Source organism: Salvia hispanica, chromosome 2, assembly GCF_023119035.1.
Source record: "Salvia hispanica cultivar TCC Black 2014 chromosome 2, UniMelb_Shisp_WGS_1.0, whole genome shotgun sequence".
Taxonomy (NCBI): Eukaryota; Viridiplantae; Streptophyta; class Magnoliopsida; order Lamiales; family Lamiaceae; genus Salvia; species Salvia hispanica.
This window is the reverse complement of record NC_062966.1, coordinates 38,607,528-38,623,373: the sequence shown is the minus strand read 5'-3', so window position 1 is coordinate 38,623,373 and position 15,846 is coordinate 38,607,528. Positions and strand designations below refer to the sequence as shown.

The following is a 15,846-nucleotide window of genomic DNA, read 5'->3' as shown; positions in this document are numbered from 1 at the left end:
CTAAATATAGTAAAAATAAAATGTACAATATTTATTGGCGGATGGACGAAAATGGAAAAATGAGACATTTAATGGCGTACGGATGAAGTATAAAAATTTATGGTTTAGAGTATTAAAAAAATCAAGTAAAAGAGGATGTAATTAAGTAGAAAAATATAAGTTAGAAAAACTCCGGTATATTTTGCAACTTTCAAGTGCATACTAGTAGCAGTTGACAATGGTGCTCTTCTCCATAATTTATTTTAATTATTTTCTTAAGTGGGAACAGGGTCCTATTCTAATGCTTATAGTACCCTAATCTAAAATCAAGACTAAATCTCCATTCTTGGATTCTAAAATGAGTGGATGAGATTAAAGCTCACAAATCTCAATAAATAGTAGACAAAATATCAACAAAGGGGTAATATCGTCATTATGTTATCATATGATAATTTTCGTGAATGTTTTTTTATATCAACATTGTGTATTACAAATATCAACAATATGACATTAGAATATCAACGCAAGGACAAGAAAATATCAACACATTTTTATTGAGATTGGACATGCATAATATTGAGATTTTGCCTACAATATATTGAGATTTTTTGTTGCATTTGTTGATAAAAGTTGCTTATCAACATGTACGAAAATTGAAATATAATTTATCAAATTTAATCACCCGAACATCGTCGGAACATATGCAATTGAGATCTCGTTGGAATCCTTATTAAATTATCTTTAATTTGATATATTTTTGTGAAAAAATAATTTAAATTGAAAGAGTTACGTAAATTTAAAGATTTGAGATGATTTTGAGGAGAGAGAAAGTAGTTAGTTATAATTACTACGTATAGGATTTGACATTAATACCCTTTAATTTAATGAATAATTATTTAAATTTAAAATATATTACATTTGACATTATATTAACCACAAGATCTTCTAATCTAATGGTTAAAAATTCTAATCTAATGATTAAAAATTGGTCTCAATTTTGGATTGATAATTAGTTAGCAATTAATCACATCCCAGTGGCAACATTATTAATACAGACGAGTCAAAGTTCAATTTCAGAAAGGTTTTTTACTGTAGATATTTATTTTAATGTCACTGCAAACGGGCATTTATATAATTTTATAAAATCAGACGTCGAATTTACATTTAATAATTGTTTATATAATACTAGTAATTAATTTTCAAGCCTTGTGTTCAAAAAACCCGGTTGTCTCTTTTATTTTATTTTTAATTGTATACTTTATTACATATTATATGCTGTAAATCATTGTGACATGCACATGAACCACCAAACAAAATATCATAATTATCATTAATGACAATAACACAATAAATATCTTGAATTAAACTACGTGTTTTCATAGGTGGTAATCCTTATATTATGCTTTTTGAATAGTCAATTCTTTGAATTTACTAATTGTTTTCAAGTTGTGTACACACAAAAGTTGGAATACAAAGAATTTTCATCCCCCCTGTCTCGATTTTTCTAGCTTCACAAAACCTTTGACAATTCAAAGATAAAATCATTATGAAAAGCGAAAAAATAATTCCCATGGATTAGGTAGGAGTAATTAACATTCATTAGGCTTAAAATTTCCCAAATTTTTAGAATAAAAACAATAACATTAGTAATGTTGGTATTTTGACAGAATATAACAATTGTATAATCGAGGTAAACAAAAACGTAAAGCAGACACAGATTTACGTGGTTCACCAACGTTGTTGACTACGTCCACGTGTAGGAAAGGAGAACGGATTGTATTCAGAGTGTTTTTCAGATTACAGGATTATGTGCCTCGTTTGGCTAGCGGCAAACAACAGATTCAAGGCATACTAACCGTTAAAGCGGTGCTAATAAATAGTGCTTATATAAGAATTGTAACATTAATATTAGAAAATTTTGAGCCTATGATCTGTGATAAAAAGTTCAGTTTCAGTGCTACTATTTCTTGTTTTGAAAGATTAGTTATTTTAGACAATGCATTAACATATTGTTGTATCGGTGTAGCATGATAGTAATTTTTTATTTTTTTTTTGACATCAACAACATGGACAAGAAGTTAGAAATTACACATTTTAAAACGTGGGTAATATATGTTTAAATGAGAAAATATGTAGATCGGATCACTAGGGGTGGCAAATCGTGCGTGTCAGGTCGTTATCGTGTCAACACGATAACGACACGAACACGATAACAACAAACACGAACACGACCGTTAAGAAAACCTCAAACACGAACACGACTCGCTACCCTCAGACACGAACACGACACGAACCCATTAACGACACGAACCGTTTCGGGCCAACACGACACGAACCCATTAATGACACGAAAATAAGTATTGAAAAATGAAAATAATAAGAATAATAATATTAAAATATTATGTGTTAATAAGAATAATAATATTAAAATATTATGTGTTAACGGATAACACGAACACGACACGAACATGCATTGTTAACGGATAACACGAACCCGACACGAACACGACACGAAATTTTTGTGTCCTTATAATGGGTCGACCCGATAAGGACACGAACACGATAAGCTCTGATCCAAACCCATTATTTTCGTGCCGGTTCGTGTCGTGTCAAAAATTGTCAGCCCTACGGATCACTATGTATTCTGACTAATGAATTAATTTATTATAGTATGTATATGTTTATGTAATAAATTACTTCACATAACCCTAGAATCATCAATGCAAAGATGCTAGATTACGAAATGAAATTGTTTTTTCAGTACTCCGTACATCTTATATACACATAAAAAATCGTAAAGCTGATCCAACCTCCACTAATTAGGTAAAATACTATTTAACAAACAAATTAATTAGTCAAACATGTATCAAATATAAAATTTTATAATAAAGTAGGAAGGATATCAGTACAGTAAAGTACTAGTTCTAGCTAGAGATAGGAATTAACTAGAGTGGATAATAGAATTTCAAGAACATTTGAGTTTGCACAATTATTTGTTATTGGATATTTATGTAGCCAAGAATGGCTGTCCAATTCACAAAAGGTCACAATCCTCACTTTAAAGAATATCACACGGTTCAAATTGTGTGGAATTCTTTTTGGGTCTTCCATGCCCACAAAAATATGACAACACTATGATTGACCATAAAAATATATTTTTATTAAATTTTATAAAAAAAATTATTATTAATGGTATTCATACTCACTCAAATCTCTATAATTATACTATTTTTCTACTTACTCTTAAGAAGTAATTTGACGTCAATGTGAATTTAGGTTAATTAATTAGTAAATATTTTATTGAGCCACGAAGAAATTAATCGACTTTTTATTTGAATCGAGATTATAACGAGCAGTATTATAGATTAATAGAATCACCCGTAATTTTATTTAGTCGATTTGTTGACGAATTATAGGGTTTCTTTAATTTATGTTTGTAGATAAATATAATTTGGTCACGTTTATGTAAATTCGTATATATATTCACTCTACTAAGTTCCATGTGGAAGTATTAAATTATCCAAATTAAATATAATGAAGAGATAATGATTTGATGGCTAGGCTTTGTTACATAGTGGAGTGGCTTTATTCATTGGAGTATAAATATAGTACCAACATTTGACATATGTATTTGTGTATATGCGTGCTTAACACATAAAACTATGTTCAATGTTATTCGCAATTAATGTAGGATATTAATCACTACCTAATTATTTTTTCTTTATTTTGAGGCTGCAAACTCACAACACTAAAAAGGTGCAATATTTTATTTGTTACTATTATATTTAGGTCAAATTATTTTCGTTATAACGCCACTGGTTAGTTACACTAAAATAAAAAAATTTAACTTCTATTAAACATTTTTTTATTAATAAATGAAAATAGATTTACATATTACCTAACAGTGGATTCAATAGATTTTGGTATTAAGAATTAACAACTTACCACTATGCCAACATATGCACACAATCAAATGCCAAATTTATCGATCAATGATACATTCAAATAAGACTAGGGGAAAACCGATCTCGCGTGTTGGCTCATGGACAGGGGCGGACTCACATGGTCAGGGGTAGGGCTTAAGCCCTTACCCAATTACTTTTTTTTAATTATTTTTTACTTCTAAATTTTAATAATTTTGGAAATCCATGTTAAGCCATTACCAAGCCCACTAGTACTAATAACAAATTCCTACTTGCAGCTCTTACTATCAACTTTTTCTGCGTCCACCCTTGCATGGAAGCCAAAAACTCCATTAAATTTTGCATTTAGAACCACAACTTACTTCACATCGTACACCTAAATCCTTCAGAGCTGGTTCTTCGTTCATTTTCAATTGCCTGCAGCAAATATCACACCTCATTTTCCTTCCATAACGAGGTCCACCATTATCAGCTACCACCATTAGACCACTCTTTTGCCTTTTGTGAACACTCTTAGACCACCATTATCAGCGACCAGGTCCATTGCCAGTAATTACAAATTTAAAAAAAAAAAACAAAAATTCAATCCTGGTCTCTCTCTCAAACCAACGGTCGACTGGTTGGCCATATGAGACCATAGGTCTCCTTCCATATTTATTTTGTCAACCAATGAGATTATGTCATTTGGCGTAATCTCATTAGTTTATAAATATATTATTTAAAGTTTAATTATCTTATATATATTATATTAATAAATTATAAAAATTATATTAAAATTTATAATTATTCATCGTCTATTGAACGAGACCACATTTACTATAGTTTTGTAAAAAAAAATCTCTTTTTTCTCTACAGCAAAATATATTCTCTAATTTTCAAAATTTATAGTCAACCCAAATTATTAATTTCATTTTTTGTTTATTTTTATAATTTTTAGTTTATCATTTATTGTGCGTTTTTATAAATTTTTCAATAATACAATATTTTAATTAACAAAATTATTATTAAAAAAGTATAAAATAGGTGTGGTCGGGTGGTCATTGATAAACCATTAAAAACATTAATGATTGGTTTAGATAATATCGATGACGCGGTCGCCATTTAATCCAACACCCGAGGACAAAACGGTCCAACCACTCAACAAAAAACTCACTTAACTCACTTCCAAGTTCCACCACCACGTTTGATAATAAGACGAAAATTCTTTGAAATTTCAACACTACTAAAATATAAAAACGAATAAAATGATTTTTTCTCTCTTTTCTGCATGTGGTCATATATTAGAAAATTAAAAAACGTGTGGACGGTGAGATCATTCTGATTTTCCACTTTCAACATCAATTCCACCATCTCCATAACTGTATAAATCTACACACAGAGCTTAACAAAACACCATTAATTCCGCTAATTAAACCTCCAATTCTCCTCCTCCGACAAAAGGGTCATCAATTCTACTCCAAAGATCCAACCTTTCCAACATTTCCAACCAGATTGAGCCATGGCGCTAGCTCGAGAGCTAATGGGCTCGTCTCTAATGGAGAAATCGCCGTTTCTCGCTTCAGCTTCTTCAACGAGGCTGCTTCTGAGCCAGAAACGGAGCCGGTCCTTTCTGCCCTTGGAGGGGAGGAAGGTACAAGTGGCGATACGGAAGAGTACAACAACCCCTGTTGCGGCGATCAGCGAGGATCTGGATTTGGTGAAAGTGGTGCCGGAAAAGGCCGTGAAGTTCAAAGTCAGGGCGGTTTTGACTGTTAGGAACAAGAATAAGGAGGATTTTAAGGAGACTTTGGTCAAACATTTGGATGCTTTCACTGACAGGATTGGGAGAAATGTTGTTTTGGAGCTCATCAGCACTGATTTTGATCCAAGTAAGTTACTGATTTTTTACCCCCACATTTTGTTTGATGAAATGCCTCAATTGGTACTTGCTTGAAAATTAACTAATTTTAGTATTTTTCCTTTTGTGATGTTTGTTAGAAACAAAATCTCCAAAGAAGAGCAGAGAAGCTGTGTTGAAGGACTGGTCAAAGAAGTCAAACCTCAAAACTGAGAAAGTGAATTACACAGCAGAGTTTGAGGTGGATTCAAATTTTGGGATTCCTGGTGCAATTACAGTTGCCAATAAGCACCAAAAGGAGTTCTTTTTGGAGAGTATTATGGTTGAAGGATTTGCATGTGGCCCTGTTAATTTCCCCTGCAATTCTTGGGTTCAGCCCAAGAAAGATCGTTCTGGGAAAAGAATTTTCTTCACTAATAAGGTAGAAATAGCTTCTTCATTTTAGTTGTCCTGATTTTGTGGTTTTTTTCTGCTGGATTCTGTTTTTAGAAGTTAAAATTGGTTATATAATGGTTGAAAGAAGTTTCTAGCATTTGATCTCCTGGATTTTATGCCCTTTTTTGTAGTTTTTGAATAAAATGAATTGTTTTGATTTCAACAGCAAATCCAAATCTTGATTTTGAGGAGATTCATGGTTTTTTTGTTCTGATTATATAGGATTTCATGTCTTGTATTTTAAGCCCTTTCTGAAATCAAATGAGTTGTTTTGACTTCCAACAGCAAATCCAAATATTGATTTTGAGGAGATTCAAGATTTTTGCTTTTTTTTATTATCTAGTAATTGATGTCTTGTATTTTAAGCCATTTTTCTGCATAGTTTTAAATAAAATGAGTTGTTTTGATTTCAACAGCCATATTTGCCACATGAAACACCAGAGGGATTAAAGGCTCTAAGAGAGAAGGAGCTGAGAGAATTGAGAGGTGATGGACAAGGTGAAAGAAAACTGTCTGATAGAGTGTATGACTTTGATGTGTACAATGATCTCGGCAATCCCGACAAGGGGATTGATTTCGCTCGACCGATTCTTGGCGGAGAGAAGATCCCGTATCCTAGGCGTTGCCGAACAGGGCGCCCTCCCACGGATACTGGTCAGTGATCATCTTTCCCTCCTTGATCAATCTCAGCGATATGTTTTCACTATATGCTCGTTTTCTGATTCATGTATGTCAATAAAACAGATATGAACTCTGAGAGCAGAGTAGAGAAGCCACTGCCTACGTATGTGCCTAGAGACGAGCAATTTGAGGAGTCGAAGATGCATGCCTTTACAACCGGGAGGCTGAAGGCTGTCCTTCATAACCTCATACCATCATTGATGGCTAGCATCTCCGCGAATAACAAGGATTTTAAGGGGTTCTCGGACATCGACAGCTTGTACAGCGAAGGCCTTCTCCTCAAACTCGGTCTACACGATGAGATCATGAACAAGATCCCACTGCCTAAAGCTGTTAGCACGATTCAAGAAGGTGGTCTGCTCAAATATAACCTTCCAAAGATTGTATCAAGTGAGTAGCTTTGCTTTCATTTCTTGATTTGACGTGTTTCGTTTTCGTAGTACACATGATAGCAATAACACTGTTTGGTGGAGAACACGCGGCTAGAATTATGAATTGGTGATATAGACATAAAGAAAATTATGTTGCTTGGCTCGTATAAGCAATCGCTTTCCACTAGTGGAGGTCCCCGTAGTGGTCCTCTAGGCTAATGCCGACATTCGTTTGGATCGATTATAACCTAATTTGTAGCTCTTGAGATGTCAAAAAGTGCTAATGTGAACTGTGCCTGTAACTTTCAGAGGACAAATATGCATGGTTGAGAGATGACGAGTTTGCCCGTCAAGCCATAGCCGGGGTGAACCCTGTTACCATCGAGAGGCTTCAGTCCTATCCCCCAGTGAGTAAGCTCGACCCGGAAATCTATGGACCTCAAGAATCAGCTCTCAAAGAAGAACACATTGCTGGACAGTTGAATGGCATGACCATACAAGAGGTAATTTCTCGGCTACTCTGTGAAAATACGAAAATCATGTTCATGTACTCGACGTGCCTTTCGTCGTTGATTTGTTGTTTACTGGTTTTTTAATGCAACGGCTTTGACAGGCTTTGGATGCTAGCAAGCTCTTTATCATTGATTACCACGACATATACTTGCCATTCATCGACAAAATCAATGCCCTTGATGGCCGCAAAACATATGCAACGCGGACTGTTTTCTTCTTGACAGATGCTGGAACCCTCAAGCCCATAGCTATAGAGCTCAGCCTCGAACCAAGCTCCCTGAGGCCAAAGCGTGTTGTCACGCCGCCAGTGGACGCCACCAGTTATTGGATGTGGCAGCTGGCGAAATCCCATGTTTGCTCTAATGATGCCGGGGTTCATCAGCTTGTCAACCATTGGTACGTATTATGCGCTTCACGCTAAAAATATTCTGCTATTTAACGTAGCTCGATCTTGATGTGTTGTTTCTGATGACTTATTGTTTGGTTATAGGCTACGAACGCACGCAGCGTTGGAGCCATTCATCTTGGCAGCTCATAGGCAGATGAGCGCAATGCACCCGATTTTCAAGCTCTTGGATCCTCACATGAGGTATACGTTGGAGATCAACGGGCTGGCTCGTCAGAGCTTGCTCAGCATGGACGGTGTGATCGAGTCTTGCTTCACCCCCGGCCGTTACTGTATGGAAATTAGTGCGGCTGCCTACTCGAGCGTCTGGCGCTTCGATCAAGAAAGCCTCCCTGCAGATCTCATCAGAAGGTATAACTATTGCCAGATACTATCAATTTGAATTTCTAAACCAAGTGTTATATCAAAATCAAATCTTGAAGTCTAATGTATTTTGCTTCTTACAATTAAATTGCAGAGGAATGGCCGTGCCGGACCCCACGCAGCCGCACGGGCTTAAACTGGTCATCGAAGACTATCCATATGCGTCGGATGGGCTGATGATATGGGCCGCTATCGAGAATTGGGTCCGAAATTACGTGAATCATTATTACCCGGACTCAGCCCAAGTCTGCAACGACAAGGAGCTGCAGGCTTGGTACGCCGAGTCCATCAATGTGGGCCATGCCGATCTGCGTCACGAGGACTGGTGGCCCACATTAGCCAATCCCGAGGACTTGATTTCGATTCTCACGACCTTAATATGGCTCGCGTCAGCCCAACATGCGGCCCTAAACTTCGGCCAATACCCTTACGGCGGGTACGTCCCGAACCGGCCGCCGCTCATGCGTCGGCTCATCCCCGAGGAGAACGACCCGGAGTACGCGGTTTTCCTCTCGGACCCGCAAAAGTACTTCTTTTGCGCGCTCCCTAGCTTGCTACAAGCTACAAAGTTCATGGCGGTGGTCGACACTCTGTCGACTCACTCGCCCGATGAGGAGTACCTCGGCGAGAGGCAGCACCAGTCCATCTGGTCATGTGATGCCGAGGTTATCGAGGCCTTCTATGAGTTCTCGGCCGAGATAGGGCGGATTGAGAAGGAAATCAAGAAGCGGAATTCGAACCCCGGTCTCCGGAACCGGTGCGGCGCCGGAGTCTTGCCGTATGAGCTACTTGTGCCAAGTTCGGAACCGGGTGTGACATGTAGAGGTGTACCTAATAGTGTGTCCATTTAAGTTGACAATAATACTTAAATTAGGTTTATATGTATGTATGTATGTATGTATGCCTAATATAATGTTGTAATGATCATTAGTTCAAATTAGGTTTAAATGTGTAATTTATCAAAATGAGGCTTTTTTTTAAGAAAAAAGTGTTAAGTGTGTAATAAATAAATGTTTTAGTGGATGTTGGGATCCACTTTTAACACCTTTTTATTAGTTAGAGTGGATGTTGGGATCCACTTTTAACCTTTGTAGGCATTTTTTATTAATTTATCTCAACGAGACTCCTAAAGCGGGACACCCAAAATTGATCAACCGGAACTCCTAAAGCGGGACGAATGGAGTACTTTTCTTTATCTTTTTGTTGATTTTAGTAGTAATATGGAAAATTAAAATGATTAGGGAATTGCATATCATAAATCTAAATCAAATCTATACTATTCACATGTTAAATTAACTTTTCGAACTATATACATCCATATGCCATAAATTAGGGCAAACAGCGAATCCATCAACTTAACAAATTAGGTAAAAACATCCTCAGGCCATACATTAGTCTAGACCACAAAATTAGGAGTAGTACAAGTGTACAACAATTGAAAGTGAAAGAAAATGGAAAAAAACAATTCAAAATTTTTAAAAAATTGAGTTCCAATGATGAAATGTATATTAAAAATGCATTATTATTTTGAATTGTTTATGTATTGATTATTTCTGTTATTCAAATTTTCTCACTCTACTTTTTATGAATAAAAAAAATGTGTAATGTTCATTTGAAATTACGTGAATCCGTGGCAAGATGTCATCTATGTGATGTCATTAATCCAAGGAACTTTATACTTTATGGTGTTTCACATTACACTTTCTTCAAAAGGTGCAATAATTTTATTTAACTGATTTTAATTTAAATAATACCTCAACCTCATTTTAAATAAAGTATTTAATTTGTTAATTTGAAATGATTTTATGCAATGTTATTTTATGAGTTATATGGAAAAAGAATAAAATGAGTGAAAGAATAAATTAGAGAGAATTAAAATGGAGTGAGTAATAATTTAATTATTGTAATTCTCTTTATTCAACTATTATTAATGAGATTTTATTGCAAACTTCTTTTATTACACATATATCTGTATAGTCTCAGTTTTCACGTGTGTTGGAAATATAAATAATGTCATATGACAATATTACTCAACCGATTTTAACTTTAAACTATATTTAAGTCATTTTAACTTAACCATGAATGTTATTTTAAATTCTTTTAGTAATGTGAGTTGGTCAATTTGTTCATGAACTCTTGTGTGAGTTCCTAAGATTAAATAATTCTAACAACTTCTTAAAGCAGTGGAGACAGATTAACAAATTTATAAATTAAGAAAAAACAAAGGTCATATCTCAAAGTTTTCCCAGCTATGGTCCCATTGTTTATAACAATTTAGAATTATCAACCAATATCTTTTGTCAATATGAATGCATCGTTTCGATCAATATAATATCTTCCAACAGTAATTATTTTTACACGAACTAATAGAAAATTCAAGAATACCGTTGTTTTTTTTATATCTATTTTTTATAAATTTTTATTTTTTAGAAATATAGGTGGTGATTTTCAGTCTAAGTTTTCCTTCTGAATTTATTAACTAAATACCTAGCTAAATGATGTACAGTATTTCTGTAGGAGTACCTAATAGTAAAAAAAATTGGATGAAATAGAAGATTACTAGTACTATTCTTAATTAATAAACCTGTAGTGTTATATTCGATAAAATAATTTTTTAAAATATCAAATTTTAAACATTTCTAAATAAAAAATAATACTCCATATTTTTATCATTGTATGAATTTTTTTTCGAACTTTTATAATGAAATCTCCATGAAAGTGCCAAGAAAAGAATAGGAGAATTTTTTTTTCATAAAGGCCAGTCAAAGAGTCGTTGAGCCTTCACAACTTTCTTTATGTTGACTAAAAAGTTGGATATTATTGCTTATGAAAATCATTATTCACGAAATTTTGAAGATTATTCTTGGTGGCTTCCTAGTGGAGTTTTACTATTTCAATTAACAATTCAACCTTTAATCACAAACCATTTTAGTGCAATTAGTATTCTTAATTAACAAGTGATCACTCCATACTTTCCTCACGGCCATCACATCCAATTAATCAAAGTAGACTTGAGTATTTGATGGATAAAAATATGATCTAGCTAGATACTAGTATATGAGATCCTATCAATTTTGATCACTCTTTATTGAAGTTATTTACACACTCTAGATCTATATATGCAAACCCCCGAAGCTTCTCAACATGTTACATGCTCTTTCATTAACCAAATCAATTTTTGTTTTTAGCACAACGAGTCTCACGAAAATACTTTCTCTCCAAACTTTCAAAGAAAATACCCCCCTAATTTTCTTGCAACATCCATCCATAACCACTATTCCAAGTCAACTAACCAAGCCCCAATTTAATTAAACACAACACCACCTAAACCAAACACCTATAAATAAAACCCCCACACTCCACACCCTCTCACCCAAACCAACTTTCTCTCTCCTCCTAAAAAATCCCACACAATGGAAATGGAAATCAGAATCCACATCCTTCCAATTTTAATAGTCCTAACTCTCACCATACTCACACTCCACATCCTAAAAAAAACCCTCCAAACCAAGAAAAAACTAAACCCCCCGCCCGGCCCGAAACCATGGCCCGTCATAGGCAATCTCAACTTAATCGGGCCTCTCCCTCACATCTCCCTCCACTCCCTCTCCCAAAAATACGGCCCGATCATGCTCCTCAAATTCGGCTCGGCCCCAGTCGTCGTCGGCTCCTCGGTCGAGGCCGCGAAGATCTTCCTCAAGACAATGGACCTCACCTTCGCCTCCCGGCCCAAAACCTCGGCCGGGAAGTACACCACCTACAACTACTCCGACATCACGTGGTCCCCCTACGGCCCGTACTGGCGCCAGGCCCGAAAAATGTGCCTCATGGAGCTCTTCTCCGTGCGAAGGCTCGAGTCGTACGAGTACATCCGGGCCGAGGAGATGGGCTCGCTCCTCCGAGAGATTTTCGGGCTTTCGGGCCGGGCTTTTTTGCTCAAGGATTTCTTGTCGACGGTGAGCTTGAACGTGATAAGCCGGATGGTTTTGGGGCGGCGGTATCTTGACGGCGGCGAGAACGCCGTGGTTTCGCCGGAGGAGTTTAAGAAGATGTTGGATGAGTTGTTCTTGTTGAATGGTGTGTTGAATATTGGGGATTTGATTCCGTGGATCAATTTCTTGGATTTGCAAGGGTATGTGAAGAGGATGAAGGTGGTGAGTAAGAAGTTTGACCGGTTCTTGGAGCACGTGCTCGACGAGCACGAGGCGAGGAGGCGGGAGACGGCCGGGTTTTATAATATTGTTTCAGGATTTGTTAGCTGGTGGGACCGAGAGTTCGGCTGTGACAGTGGAGTGGGCGATCTCAGAATTGTTGAGAAAACCTGAGATTTTTAAGAAGGCGACAGAGGAGCTTGATCAATTTATCGGTAAAAATAGGTGGGTGAAGGAGAATGATATACCTAGTCTCCCTTATGTGGAGGCAATTGTCAAGGAAACCATGAGGTTACATCCCGTGGCACCAATGTTAGTGCCTCGTCTTGCAAGAGATGATTGTAAGGTAATAATATCAAATGTACCGTTAATATTTAGTTATAATGCTCATGGTAGGTGTTTTTATTATTATTACATAATAAAGTCAATGTTTTTATTAGTAAAACGACATGTATATTTAAAGGTGGGTGAATATGACATCAAGAAGGGGACACAAGTGCTTGTGAATACATGGACTATTCACAGAGATCAATCTATATGGGAAAGCCCTAATGAATTTAATCCAGATAGATTCATAGGAAAGAATATTGAAGTGAAGGAACAAAATTTTGAGCTCTTGCCGATGGGATCGGGCCAAAGAATGTGCTCGGGCTACGCATTGGGTCTAAAGGTGATCCAATCAAGCTTAGCGAACCTACTACACGGGTTCAATTGGAGTTTGCCGGATAAAATGATGCCCAAAGATCTAAATATGGAGGAGATTTTCGGGCTTCCGACTCCAAGAAAATTTCCTCTTCTTGTTGTGGCTGAGCCTAGACTTCCACTTGACCTCTACTACAAGTTTATTTGATTTTATGAATAAGTTTTACTAGCTTTATGTCAATGTAATGGTGTTTTTAATTATATATGTGCTTTTCAATAAAATGGTGTAGTTAATATTGATGATGACATTTTATGTATGGAGTAGAAAATTAAATCAGATGATCGACCAATAATGGATAATTTATTTGTTAAAATAAGTTCAAATCCAAAATCTCCATAAACCTCAATTCTCTCTTTCACATTAGAAATGGAACAACATCAAATCCTACCAATTTCCATATTGATCACACTCACCTTACTTACACTACACATCCTAAAAAAATTCTTCCCAAAAATAAAACTAAACCTCCCTCCCGGCCCGAAACCATGGCCCGTGATAGGCAACCTCAATCTCATCGGCCCGCTCCCCCACCGCTCCATCCACGACCTCTCCCTCCAACACGGCCCGATAATGCACCTCAAGCTCGGCTCGACTCCGGTCGTCGTCGCCTCCTCGGTCGCGGCCGCGAAGCTCTTCCTCAAGACAATGGACCTCACCTTCGCCTCCCGGCCCAAAACCTCGGCCGGGAAATACACCACCTACAAATACTCCGACATCACGTGGGCCCCCTACGGCCCGTACTGGCGCCAGGCCCGAAAAATGTGCGCCATGGAGCTCTTCAGCCCGCGCCGGCTCGAGTCGTACGAGTACATTCGGGCCGAGGAGACGGGCTCGCTTCTTAAAGAAGTTTTCGGGATTTCGGGCCGGGCCTTTTTGCTCAAGGATTGCTTGTCGACGGTGAGCTTGAACGTGATAAGTAGGATGGTTTTGGGGCGGCGGTACTTGGACGGCGGCGAGAACGCCGTGGTTTCGCCGGAGGAGTTTAAGAAGATGTTGGATGAGTTGTTCTTGTTGAATGGGGTGTTGAATATTGGGGATTTGATTCCTGGATTTTCAAGGGTATGTGAAGAGGATGAAGGTGGTGAGCAAGAAATGCGACAGGTTCTTGGAGCACGTGCTCAACGAGCACGAGATGATGTGTAAATAAACATATTGACATATTTATATTTGAAGGTGGATGGGTATGATATCAAGAAGGGAACCCATGTGTTTGTGAATACATGGACAATTCAAAGGGATCCATCAATATGGGAAAATCCCAATGTATTCAATCCGGATAGATTCATTGGGAAGAATATTGATGTCAAGGGACAAGATTTCGAGTTCTTGCCGTTTGGGTCGGGCCGAAGAATGTGCCCAGGCTATGCGTTGGGCATGAAGGTAATCCAATTGAGCCTTGCAAACTTATTGCATGGATTCAATTGGAAATTGTCAGACAACGTGAAGCCTGCAGATCTTAACATGGAAGAGATTTTTGGGCTTTCAACTCCGAAAAAAAATTCCACTTGTTGTTTTAGCTGATCCTAGGCTCCCGCTTAACCTCTATAATTCCATGTGAGTGCTTTGTTTTGGTATAAAAAAGAAAATAAATAAATTATTAAATGCAAGGTCTAACTATCAAAATAATAAAAATAAAAAAAGACATTTAATCTGTAACGTTCTAAATTAAAAAAAATGAACACACAATAGGGAATAAATAAAGGAAGTATTAGTCATGTATAGGTCAATGCAGTAATATATGCATATCACGTACACTATAGTGGGACAACCATGACTTCGATTTGCGTGACGCATCAACTTAGTCTTTGTGATATGGCCAAAAGAAATTATTGGGTGCATAATTTTACAATAATCAACAATCAATAGATACCTTAGTTTTATAATTTACACAGTAATATTTTTGTGATGACTAATATCATGAGACTATCCATCTTGGATTAAGTTGATGGATTATTTTAGTTGGAGGAGGAAGACTATAACTAATTATCATGAGATTATCTATCTAGGATTAAGTTTATGAGATCAATCTTAAGAACCAAACATGATACATATTTAATCATAAGTATATTAAAACGTTGAAGAGAATACTCCCTCCGTCCCCCATTAAGAGTTACATTTTTCCATTTCGGTCCGTCCCCAATTAAGAGTCACACTTCATTTTTACCATAAATAGTAAGTAGGTCCCACATTCCACTAACTCATCCCACTCACATTTTATTATAAAACCAATATAAAAAAATGGATCCTACGTTCTACTAACTTTTTCAACCAACTTTTCTTTACATTTCTTAAAACTCGTGTCCGGTCAAAGAGTGACTCCTAATAGGGGACGGAGGGAGTAACATACTAATATTTTTTTTGTCACGTACTAATTTGGTTAACGAATAAAATAAACCACTTGTTTAATCTAAAATTTAACATGTTATGTCAGTGGAAAGTTGGTGCATAAATACTTTTTTTAATCCTTAAAAAGTAGTACTTCCT

General features: G+C 36.5%; 1 protein-coding gene and 2 pseudogenes across 1 annotated transcript; all 3 read left to right on the top strand.

Moving 5' to 3' along the window:
• Positions 1–5,385: 5,385 nt before the first annotated feature.
• On the top strand, positions 5,386–9,473 carry LOC125205295 (linoleate 13S-lipoxygenase 3-1, chloroplastic-like). The gene is made up of 8 exons (XM_048104134.1): positions 5,386–5,770; positions 5,880–6,160; positions 6,591–6,828; positions 6,919–7,245; positions 7,536–7,729; positions 7,840–8,135; positions 8,230–8,496; positions 8,603–9,473. Exons 1-8 carry the CDS (start codon positions 5,401–5,403, stop codon positions 9,357–9,359), a joined length of 2,730 nt encoding a protein of 909 aa, XP_047960091.1. The 5' UTR covers positions 5,386–5,400; the 3' UTR covers positions 9,360–9,473.
• A 2,372-nt stretch (positions 9,474–11,845) lies between these two features.
• Positions 11,846–13,509, top strand: LOC125206980 (annotated as a pseudogene).
• A 219-nt stretch (positions 13,510–13,728) lies between these two features.
• On the top strand, positions 13,729–14,920 carry LOC125206979 (annotated as a pseudogene).
• Positions 14,921–15,846: the final 926 nt, after the last annotated feature.